This window comes from Ovis canadensis, chromosome 14, assembly GCF_042477335.2.
Source record: "Ovis canadensis isolate MfBH-ARS-UI-01 breed Bighorn chromosome 14, ARS-UI_OviCan_v2, whole genome shotgun sequence".
Taxonomy (NCBI): Eukaryota; Metazoa; Chordata; class Mammalia; order Artiodactyla; family Bovidae; genus Ovis; species Ovis canadensis.
The window spans coordinates 67,981,796-67,993,399 of record NC_091258.1 but is presented as its reverse complement, the minus strand read 5'-3'; the positions used below and the strand labels follow the sequence as shown (position 1 = coordinate 67,993,399).

At 52.3% G+C, this 11,604-nt stretch overlaps 1 protein-coding gene and 1 long non-coding RNA gene across 5 annotated transcripts; one reads left to right on the top strand and one right to left on the bottom strand.

Moving 5' to 3' along the window:
- Positions 1-253: 253 nt before the first annotated feature.
- Positions 254-6,247, bottom strand: LOC138418242 (zinc finger protein 34-like). Of its 4 annotated transcripts, none has more exons than XM_069549317.1 (4): positions 6,154-6,247; positions 4,786-4,976; positions 3,283-3,681; positions 254-2,306 (listed from the first exon to the last, which is right to left on the bottom strand). In XM_069549317.1, exons 2-4 carry the CDS (start codon positions 4,894-4,896, stop codon positions 1,605-1,607), a joined length of 1,212 nt encoding a protein of 403 aa, XP_069405418.1. In that variant the 5' UTR covers positions 4,897-4,976; positions 6,154-6,247; the 3' UTR covers positions 254-1,604. The 4 variants fall into 4 exon arrangements, with proteins under 4 accessions (XP_069405418.1, XP_069405417.1, XP_069405421.1 ...); XM_069549316.1 differs by having other exon boundaries at positions 4,786-5,000; positions 6,154-6,236; XM_069549320.1 differs by lacking the exon at positions 6,154-6,247 and adding an exon at positions 5,614-5,747.
- LOC138418243 (uncharacterized) lies at positions 5,824-11,197 on the top strand. The gene is made up of 3 exons (XR_011248462.1): positions 5,824-5,985; positions 8,895-8,972; positions 9,976-11,197. It is a non-coding gene; the product is annotated as an uncharacterized lncRNA (long non-coding RNA).
- Positions 11,198-11,604: the final 407 nt, after the last annotated feature.

Here is an 11,604-nt window from a genome sequence, read left to right as displayed (position 1 = left end):
GCCATCCCCCACCACGTCTCTCTCCTCCGGTTAGTGATTCTTCTCTCCTGTTCACTCGGTGCCAGCCCCTGTATGCCAGCTGCTGTACTGCACTAGTGTACTTTTCAAGGTTCTCTAAGATTAAAAATGTTTTCTTTATTTTTACTGTCTGGTTTTTAATGTATTATTTGTGTGAAAAGTATTATAGATCTCTTACGGCACAGTACTATATAGACAATTGCATTGTCGACTTAAAAAAAAAATAGTCACCACCTAAAAGTTGACAGTTGTGTTTTATTTGGTGGGAATTCTTAGGACGTCAAGCCTGGGAGGCAGCATCTCAAATGACCCTGAGAGAACTGCTCTGAGGAGGCAAGGGGACAACACAGGTCATATAGAGGTTTTGCAACAAAGGGCAGGTAGTCAGAACATCAAATGATTATTGTTAATCAAGGAAAACCAGATATTCCAAGTGAAGGAATTAATTCAGCGCTTTTTTATGCACGGGAAGACACAAGGTGACCACAGAACCTCATTACCACACTGATGTTTTAGTTATAAGGAAAGCCGAAACAGCCAAAGGGCCACCTAACAGGCTACACCTGGGAGCAGCTGTGATTTGATCAAATTTATTACCATGTACATTTACACCACATAATAGCAGTGTGTTGGGTTTCAATGTGTGTACTTTCTGCCCTGGAATGAGATTTATAAACTTTCCTCTTGGCTTTGAAAGGGAAAAAAAAAAAAAAGGCTTTGTTAAAGGTCCTCTGCAAAGTCCTTCTCAAGAATATTATGTGGCTCACATGGGCATGTAGAGCAATTCTTCAAATGCCACAGCCACTGCCCGGCATCCCTCATGCCTTCAGGCCTTAGACTTGCACTGTCCACGATGCCAGCAACTAGACACCGGTGGCTATTTAAATGGAAATTGATTTAAATTCAGTGAGCTTAAATAGTCACTTATGTTTTGGCGAACTCTGAATAAGATCTGTACCTGAGTTAACAGAATCTTATCAGAGTCAATTTCCTGGTTATTGGCAGTATGCTGGGGCTTCCCAGGTGGCTCAGTGGTAAAAACAAAAACCCCGTCTGCCAGTGCAGGAGATGCAGGTTCAACCTCTGGGTCAGGAAGATCCCCTGGGGAAGAAAATGGAAACCCACTCAGTATTCTTGCCTGGGACACCCTATGGACAAAGGAGCCTGGCGGGCTACAGTCCAGGAGGTCGCAAAGAATCGGACAGGACTGAGCATGCATGCAGGCACATGGTGCCAGGAAGGCTAAGAGGTATCCATGGCGGGGAGCTGGGTGAAGGGTACATGGGAAAGCTCTGTGCTAATTTTTGCAACTTCTCGTGAGTCTTAAAGAACTGCAAACTAAAAAGTTACACCCCTCCCCAAAAAAATCACTTCCACAGGGGCACTAACCATGTTTCAAACGCTCCAAGGAATCACAGGGGCCTGGTCACTAAGATACTGGACGGCCTAGATGCAGAGTGTTTCTGGAGAGATGCTATTGGACGGCGCTGTCTGAAACTGGGCGTCCACTGGACTGGGTTCCCTCCCATTCCAGCTCTGGGGACACGGAGCCCTCGTTGGCCTCCTCGCGGCCCCACACCCCACCCTCATCCATCCGGATGCACACTCTGATGCTGCAGCAGGTTGCTGGGATGTGTGAAGCCGTTGCCACAGAGACCACCCTTGTAGGGCGTGTCTCCCGTGTGCAGCCTCTCGTGGACTGCGCGGTAGTTCAGGTCCTTGAAGTGCTTGGGGCAGAAGCGACAGGCGTGGGGGCGCACGGGGCTGTGTACCCGGCGATGCTGTAGGAGCAGCGAGGGCCTGGAGAAGGCTTTGCCGCAGGCGTCGCAGGGGTAGGGCCGCTCGCCCGTGTGCGTGCGCCGGTGGATGGCCAGGTAGGACGATTGCTTGAAAGCCTTGCCGCACGTGGTGCACCTGTAGGGCCGCTCCCCTGAATGCACGCGGTGGTGAGAGGCCAGCGCGTTGGACTGCTTGAAGGCCTTGGCGCACAGCGGGCACACAAAGGGCCGATCGCCCGTGTGCACGCGCTCGTGCACCCGCAGGCTGTGACTGTGGGTGAAGCGCTTACCGCACACCCCGCACGCGTGCGGCTTGTCCACGCAGTGCTGCCGCCGGTGGAGAAGCAGGGCCGGCCCTGCTGCGAAGGCCTTGCCGCAGTCCGGGCAGGGGAAGGGCCGCGAGGGAGCGTGCAGTGGCTCGTGGCGGTGCAGCTCGTAGTGGGTCTTGAAGCGCTTCGGGCAGGACTGGCAGGGGAAGGGACGCTCGCCCGTGTGGATGCGGCGATGCTCCTGGGGACAGGGACAGCAGAGGGAGTGAGGGCACGCATCTCTGCACGACACTCCTCTCCAGACAGATTCACCCCTACTCCTTGTAGGTCTCCGGGAAACAGACTAGGTGAAAGTACATATTTGTTGTGGTTTAGCCGCTGAGTCATGCCCGACTCTTTTGCGACCCCATGGACTGTAGCCCGCACGCTCCTCTATCCATGGGATTTCCCAGGCAAGCATACTGGAGTGGGTTGCCATTCCCTTCTCCAGGGGCTCTTCCCAACCCAATTGAACTCGCGCCTCCTGTTTGGCAGGTGAATTCTTTACCACTGAGCCATCAGGGAAGCCCACGAAGGTACACATACCAATTGTTTAGGCATTTTTTAAAACTACAAATCAAACTATCAAATAAAATAAGTTCTTCCTTCTCCTTAACAAATAGACCTTCACCATGATCTAGAAGCCTAGCTTCGAATTCACAACTTTTGGAATCCTCAGAATTGCACACTAGAACTTGGTGGCCCAGGTCAGCTGGCAGAGGCTTCCCAGGCCTCAGGGGATATTGCACCCACAGATGGACAGCCCTGCCCAGATGCCCAAGCCTCCCTGCCTCCCTTCCAGGCTAGAGGGTTATGCCTGCTAGAGGGGGCAAAGTGCACCCTGGGGATGGTGGATCTGGAGAGAGCCCTGGAAGCAGCCTTAGGGCTCCTTGGGCAAAGAATTTCAGGGTCCCTGGACTCAATGGACGTAAGTTTGAGCAAACTCCGGAAGATAATGAAGGGCAGGGAAGCCTGGCGTGCTGCAGTCCATGGAGTCGCAGAGTCAGACGCGACTGAGCAGCTGAAGTTTGAACGTCTGGTTCAACGCCCTGCCCCGCCCCTTTCCCGCAGACCCCGCCCCTTCACAAGACCCCGCCCACACCTGGACACGCCCCCGGTTCAGCCCTACCCCGTTTATTCAGGCCCCGCCTCTTTTGGCCCAGGCCCGCGGACCGCACCTGTAGGTTGCTGGCTCGCTTGAAGCGTTTGCCGCAGGCGTCGCAGCCGTGCGGCCGCTCGTCGCTGTGCACCAGCCTGTGACTCTTGCAGTCCGAGGGGCGTTTGAAGGCGGCCGCGCACAGGCCACAGCGGAAGGGCCGGGCGGCGGTGTGCACCACCTCGTGGCTCAGCAGCTCCCACGCGCGCTTGAAGGCCTTCCCGCAGGCGGCGCAGCTGAATCGCCTGGGCCGCGCCAGCCCCTCCCAGCCCTCAGAGCCGGCGCGGAGCAAGCCTGGCCCCCTCTTCTCAGAGCGCTCCTCCGCGGAACCGTCGGGCACCAGGCGCGCGGTCGAGTACGCCCCGTGCTCGTCGATGAGCTGCACCAGGGTCCCCGCCTCCGCCTCGGCTCCTCCGGGCGCCTGGGAGAAGTGGAGAGAGGGCACAGTCCTCGGGTCATCCGCCGCCCACCTCGCCCTCGATTCCACCGCTGCCTAGGCATGACCGTGGCTTGAAACTGCAGCTGTCTCATCTGCAAAATGGGCAGATAACGGGACCTCCCTCCTGGAGCGGCGGTGATGCGGATCGAATGGGTTATGATTGAAATCCTGTCACTCCATACCTGCCCCTTCTGATGCCTTCATCTGAGGAAAAGGCAGCTTCTTTCCTTCCAAGTGCTCGGGGCAAAAACCTGCCACCTCTTTCTCACACACCTTCATCTAATCCCTTATTAAGCCTGTTGGCGCCAACTTGAAAATACATCCAGAATCGGACCACATCTCACCACCTCCACAGACAGCACCCTCTTATGAGCCCAATCATCTCTTGCCCGTGCGGCGTGCTCAGTCGTGTCCGACTCTTTGTGACGCTATGGACCGTGGCCCGCCAGGCTTCTCTGTCCATGGTATTCTCCTGGCAAGAATACTGGAGTGGGTTGCCGTGCCCTCCTCCAAGGGATCTTCCCTACCCAGGGATCGAACTCGCGTCTCTTCTGTCTTCTGCACTCGCAGGCGGGTTCTTTACCACCTGGTGCCACCAGGGAAGCCCCATCTCTTGCCCGGGTTACTGCAATTGTTTGCTCTCTGGGTTCCCTGCCTCAGACCCCAATCCCCAGGTCTGTTCCCCACGCGGCCGCCAGAGGGCGCCTGTTAACACCTACGTGAGCTCACGTCGGTTCTCCGCTCAGTGCCCTCCCCTGGCTCCGCTCTAATTCAAAGAGCCCGAGTCCTCACCAAGACCCAGGAGGCCCTGCACGACCCGCCTGCGTTCCCCCTTTGACCCCATCTCTCGCTGTCTCCCCTAGGCTCACTAGGCTCTGGCCACACCCAAAGCCTCCTCAAGGGAGTTGGTGCCTGGAACCCTCTTCCCCTCCCTCACCTTGATTGGGTCTTTGGTCAAATGTCACTTCTCCTGGAGACCTTTCCTTCTCATCAAGCCAGGAGGTGATAGACCTTGGGATCAAACTCACAGCTGCTTGAACCTCTATGCAGACTGAGACCCTGGGGGGTGGGGGGGTGGGGTCTCACCTCTTCTTCTGGGTCCTCAGCATCCTCAGGGTGTGTCCTCAGGTGAGATGGATCGAACCCCAGACAGTCCGGGGGTTCTCCGGGATCCACTTCTCCATCTCCCGGCTTCATGAGGTGGAGTCTGTCCCTGATCAGCTCTTGGGCTCTGGATGCTGAAGTGAGGGTGAGGCAGGGCTGCTACAGGTCAACTCCTAGTGGTGAGGAGGCAAAGGGGACTGAGGAAGAAAGAAGGGAGGTGACAGGGAGGGTTTTCTCCAGGCCGCTGGTGTTGAAAGGAAGAACTCAGAGTTCTCATCTACCCTGGGGAGGGGGGGGCGGCAAGGAAGGCCATCTCTCTCCAAGACCCTCCTCGGAACAATGGCAGACATTCCCATGGCCTCCGCCACCGACTACACACTGTACTCTCTCCCTCGCCACAGCCCTGAAACCGGTGTCCTCGGCCAGCCTCCTCCCGGGCCTCCCTGCCTCCAGTCTCTCCTCTCCAGTCCATCTCGCACACGGCCCCAGGCAGGTCTTTCTACACCCAGAGCTGATGTTGCCCCTCTCCGGCTCACAACCCGCCCATGGCTCCGTAGTACCGCGGGACGGCGTCAGGCCCCTCAGCCTGGCGGTCCAGGCCCCTCTGATACGTCCCCTGCATCCTCTCCAGCATCACTCTCGATATGTTTGCCCGCGGACCTTACATTCCAACAGGCAGACCCTCCTTCTGCAAGTAGGTCCTTGACTCTTCCGTCAATGGGGCGTTTGCACCTGTTGTTCACCTACATCTCAGAGCCTCTGTTCTCTGTCAGAATTCAACTCCCTCAAAGCACAATTCAAACCTGTTACCTGCGCATCCATTCACCCTGACCGTCCCCATTCATACACGCAGAGGTCACTCCCAAACATTGCCCAAATTTCTCCAAACAATGGTCTCTCCCAACCATTCATCCCCCTCATTCGGACACACAATGAACTCGCCCACTCCAACTCCCACCTTCGCACCCAATAAACTCGCCCATCCAGAGGCCCCGCCTGCTTTTTTTGACAAAGGTCTTCCAGGCCCCGCCCCCTTGACACAGTCTCCTGAAGGCCTCCCCCGCTCCTCCTCCGTATGGACCCCCTTTCCCCCCTCCCGCCATTTTTTCTTGACCTCGGAGACGAGGGTCTCGTCTGCTGAATGGTCTCTGTCTACTACCCCACCCCTCTGCTGGAAACTTGGTATGTCCTGGAGTGGTGGAAGAGAGCGGGAATCGGGCGAGACCATTACCCGAGCGGGGCGGGGTGCGAAGTATAAAGGGAGTCCCTTCAACTAGGACTGAGTGGATCTCTGGCTCCCCCAGTGCCTTTCAGATTCGACCCGTATCTTCCCAAATTTCGTCGCCTCACCTTTAGGTTCAGGTATATTGCGGATTCACAGGAGTCCGCATCCACAATAGGAATGGAGGCAGCAGCCCATCCCCCCCGAATGCGCATGCGTAGTGCATTTCTGGGACAGTGGCTGGTTTTTATCAGGAGGTTGACAAGGGGTTTTTCTCTCCCTCTGTAACTTAACTATATCTCCACTTAACTTCAAACCACTGCTTCAGCCTCTCAAAAAGAAGCGGGGAGGGCAGATATATAGTAATAACCAATTACTGATGTGCTTGCTGCTGCTGCTAAGTCGCTTCAGTCGTGTCCGACTCTGTGCGACCCCATAGACGGCAGCCCACCAGGCTCCCCCGTCCCTGGGATTCTCCAGGCAAGAACACTGGAGTGGGTTGTCATTTCCTTCTCCAAATCTTCTTCTTCTGATGTGCTTAACATCTGCTAAATATAAGCACAGCATTCTCATTTTTCAAAACAGCCTTGGTGCGTTACTATTAGCCCCATTTTCCACATGAAGAAACTGAGGCTCACATAGAAGGAGCCTCAACAAATGCGTAACAGCCGTATTGGTGGCCTGCTGTGTATGACTCCATTCAGACATTCTTTGCTAAAATGAGAGCCACTGAAAGTGCAGGGGCGGAAGTTGAACAGGGAACTACCCTCCTCTCTGCTGTGTGTCCTTAGGAAAGTCACGGAACCTCTCTGATTAAATTTTCCCAGCTGGAAAACCGTCACAATAGCCACCTCCTTTAGTGTTAGGGGTGATCTTGTAGGTAAACCACCTGGCACAATGTAGTAGAGGGCTAATTAAATACCGGCATGGGGGCAGGCATAAGATTTTGATGAGGGAAGAAGACCAACTGTGAAGAGAGTTCTGTACTATCTACACAGAGAAGAATTACTGCCACCCTTTACTACAAAGAGCACAGGCCCACAGTCTCAAATGGCTTTCTTCAGCAGACTGGGTTTCAACCCATATTTTTGGAACCCTAGGGTTCTTCCCAGGTTCATGAGACCAAGCTTGCGGGTGGGGCAAGGGGGCAGGACCCTGTGTATACTAACTCCTGCTTTAACTTCAGTAATAATTTTGATGATGACAGGCAGTCTTCCAAACATATTGCATGTATTATTCCTTAGTTATTCTTCAAACTTATCAGATGGATACTACTATTATTTCCATTTTACAGATGAGGAGACTGAGGCACTGGGCATTTGATAATCCTGCAAATAGCAATGAGTTCCATGAAACACGCCAAGTCCTCCTCTACCACCCCCACATTTGTGTGTCTTTTTGTTTGTTTGCTTTATTCGTACATTTTCTTTTAAAAGTTTTTTACTTTTACTTTTTAATTGGAGCACACATTCGTTTTCCAATGTAACACTTATGTCCCAATTCCCTATCACTTGAATTCCTGGTATCAGTTCCTCTTCTGTGTCCCCCAACTCTACTATGACTCTAACACTCCTAATCTCCCCCTGTAATACCACAGCTCTCAAATTCTGAATCGCCTCCATTCGTTTAATCGACAAAATTTATGGAGTGTCCTCTCTGTGCCAGGCACTCTTCTGGGCACTGGAATTTTTCATGGTAAACAGCACAAGACCTCCCCCTAGTGGGGAAGATGAGCAATTAAAAGATAAAAGATGAACAATATACTTTTTTTTAAGATTCTGATAAAGTTTCTGCAAGAAATAATACAGGGAGATGGGATAGTTGCTGGTAGTGGGAAGAGGGTGGTGGCTACTTTAAATAGGGCTGTCTAGGGCATCCTCTCCTGGGAGGCCTGAAAGGCAAAGAGTTGGATGAGCAATCCAGGTAAAGGGACTGGAAGGGGCAAACAATGAATTAAGCTGGTTCTGTTTTTGCAAAGGGATGGAGCCAGCTGTAGGTGAGGCAAGTGATAAGAGATATGTCCGGACAGTTAGGAGTCAGGAAACTCCAGTTGCCTTTAACATCCCAATTCACCCTGTATATCAGCGCCAGTCAACAGAACTTTCTTTGATAATGGAAATGTTCTACATCATCAGTATCCAAAACAGTATTTGCAATGGAGTGAGTGTGGCTGAAGAACCGAATTTTTAATTATATTTCTCTGTAAGTTAGCCACAGGCGGGTACCTGCTAGGATACTGGACAACATAGCTGTACAGTGGGAGCCGCTCAGTCATGTCGAACTCTTGTGATCCCATGGACTGTCGCCTGCCAGGCTCCTCTGTCCATGGAATTCTCCAGGCAAGAATACTGGGGTGGGTAGCCATTCTCTTCCCCAGGGGATCTTCCCGACTCGGGAAGGGGATCCAACCCAGGCCTCCTGCACTGCAGGCAGATTCTTCATTGTTTGAGCCACCAGTTGAAGCCCATACAACTTCTGATTACATCTCAACATCAAACTTTTCCTGTAACCTCCCCCCCAACCCCAAACATTCCAGTGCTCCCTACAAGCCTCCACCCGTCTCTATAAGAATCCTGTAACAACCGCACAAACAACCCTATTCTCTTTCCTGTTCTTTTTACATATGAATTAGCTAAAACACTCCCCCCCCTTAGCATCTCATAACGCCCCCAATTTCACACCCGATTCCCCATCACACTCTCCGTTCCTCCGAGCATCTCAGTTAGTTCCTCGGGCTGTTATTTTATTTTCTCCCATGACAGCCCTTAAATCCCTTCATCTCACCCCGATCCTCGTCTGCCCCAGGGTTGCCATGGCAACGCCGGTCTCTGATCTCTCTCTCTCTCTCTCTCTCTCTCTCTCTCCGCAGTCCCCCGCAGCAACCCTCCGCGCACCTAGCCAGGCTCATCACTATGGAAACCGGAGCAGTCTCTCCACCCACCTCATGGTGAGATGTTCTGAGACCCAGACCCTTTAGACCCGAGAGAGCCAGAAGAAACTAGGGGGCCCCAAAATGCTCAGCGAGCAAAGCGTCCCCCTGCCCCCCCTCCCCCATTCTTCTGCTCGCGTCCGACCCAGCGCCCTGCCCCCGGCACCGCTCTAGTAAAACTCCGGGCTGCAGATTCTACTGCGCGGGCGCTCACGCTTAGAGGTAGGGGCTGGAGGCGCTCAGCTTGCCGGGAGTTGTAGTTTTCTGGCTGTTACAGCGGAGACACCGGTGGCCAATGGGTGAGCCGGATAAAAACAGTTACTGAAGCTGCGAATCGTCTGGCAGGCTCAAGGTCACCATAGCAACAGTGAAGGCAGGATGAAGCACTAGCCCTGCAAGCCAGGCTGCCATGTTTATTCTTTCATCTTTCATGTTCGGTGCTCACTTTGCGCTGGACACTGTTCTAAGCACTGGCGATACAGTGGGAGACAAAGTGGAGCTTCTGCTTTGACGGGGAAAGATGGACTATTAATAACAAGGAGGAACGCATTGTTAGAGCAAATCGCTAGAGCAAACGGTATGTTAATAGGCAATTGAGAGGCTTTGGGAGAAGACGGAATGCAGATTATGTGAGAACATTCGTACACACCCTAATTCATCTATTTCACAAAGCCCTGTGAGAGAGGTACCGTTATCCCCGATCAGTAACAAACAGAGATTAAGCTACAGAAACAGAGATTAAGCAACAGAAGGGCACATGGCAAGGAGTGGAGCTGGGATGTGAACCAAGACCAGTGCTGACCTGGTAGAGATGTGTGGCGCAATTCCAGGCAGTGATAGTGCTTGTGAAAAATAGAGCAGAGAAAGGGGGTGGGATGGCTCTTTAAATGGACAGTTTAGGGATGGCTTTTAGAAGAAGGTGACATTTGAGCAGAGGCCTGAAGGGATTGTGCTGGGCCTGTAGAGCATGTAGAGGTGCAAGGGTCACTGAACTTTAGAGTTTTCTCCTGCCTTCCCCTAGGACAAACTGCTACACAGGATGTTCCCTCTGCAGAGAGTGCACTTCCCCATTCTTCACCCTGCCAAATGCATCCTTCAAGATCCAGTTCTCTGAAGAAACTTCTGCTCTGTCCCGTTTTGCTGGCCATAAACCTCTTCTTCCTCTGCACTCACATCCGATCCATTTGTCACAAGAAAGCTGCCAGGGATAATTTTATTTCTGGACATCCAATCGAGCCATGGGTATGTGTATCATTCACTCAGTTGTGTCTGATTCTTTGCAACCCCATGGACTGTAGCCTGCCAGGCTCCTCTGTCCATGGAATTCTCCAGGCAAGAATACTGGAGTGGATTGCCATTCCCTTCTTCAAGGGGATCTTCCCAACCCAGGGGTCGAACCTGGATCTTCTGCATTGCAGGCAGATTCTTTACTGTCTGAGCCACCAGGGGAGCCCCATCAAGCCATGCCCTTGTGTGAAAAAAAATTTTTTTTTGGTAAGATTTCACCCCATCTCTTTTTAAAAAATTAATTTATTTTGCTGCATCAGGTCTTAGTTGCTGCACAAGGGATCTTCCTTGTGTCACGTGGGATCTTTCACTGCAGAGCACCAACTCTCTAGTTGTGCTGTCTGGGTTTAGTAGTTGTGGCCTCTGGGCTTAGCTTCTCCTTAGCATGTGGGATCTTAGTTCCCCTGAACAGGGATGGAACCCACATCCCTGCATTGCAAAGCAGATTCTTAATAACTGGACTGCCAGGGAGCATCCCCCCAACATGAAGAACTGAATGGCTTCCCACTGCTCCCAGAATAAAGACTCATCTTCTCCTGTTCCTCCTGTATGTTTAAGGTCCTGATGTCACTATCCACATCTCTCCCTTTCTCATACCCTGACCCTCTTCTGCTAGCCCTTTTTAAGTTTATAGTACAACTGAGCTCTTTCCCTCCTAGGACTCTCCCTAACCCACGTCCAAGAATCTAAGTATAAGACAGTTAAGTGGGGAGGCTTGGGACATTGATGTGCACTGGACTGCAGTGGGGTTTGCCTGCTCAGAATTCCTCCTGCCTCCTTTCTTGAACCACCCTCCCTCTTTGGAACTTCCCAGGTGGTCCAGTGGCTAAGACTCCATGCTCCCAATGCAAGGGGCCTGGGTTCAATCCCTAGTCAGGGAACTAGATCCCACATGCTGCATGAAGACCCAGTATAGCCAAATAAATAATAAATATAAAAACGCCTCAAACTCCTCACTCTTTGTGATCCTGTACATTCTGTCTGCCCCATTGTCCTATTACAGGAATAGGCATATGTCCAGGCTGACTGATCAGAGCAGTGATTCTCTAAGCATGGTCTTTAAACCAGGTGCATCAGCATCATTAGACATGTAAATTCTCAGGCCCTGCCTCAGACCTACTCAATCAGAAATTCAGGGTGATGTCTACATCTTAACAAGATCTCTGGGTAATCAATTTCCTGAGGCTTGCTCAAGTTTGAGCAACACATAACAAGACACAATGAAAGACAAAACCCATCGATGCCAATAGTTAAATAGCTTTGAAGTGTCATGGTTGTTCAGTTCAGTCGCTCAGTCGTGTCCGATTCTTTGCGACCCCATGAATCGCAGCACACCAGGCCTCCCTGTCCATCACCAACTCCC

Coding starts and splice junctions, on each gene's coding strand:
- LOC138418242 (XM_069549317.1), bottom strand. CDS start 4,896: ATGAAGCCGGGAGATGGAGAAGTGGATCCCGGAGAACCCCCGGACTGT. Junction 3,682..4,785: donor CTGAGGACCCAGAAGAAGAG/GTGAGACCCCAC, acceptor CACTTCTCCCAG/GCGCCCGGAGGAGCCGAGGC. Junction 2,307..3,282: donor AGCGAGCCAGCAACCTACAG/GTGCGGTCCGCG, acceptor CCCTGTCCCCAG/GAGCATCGCCGCATCCACAC.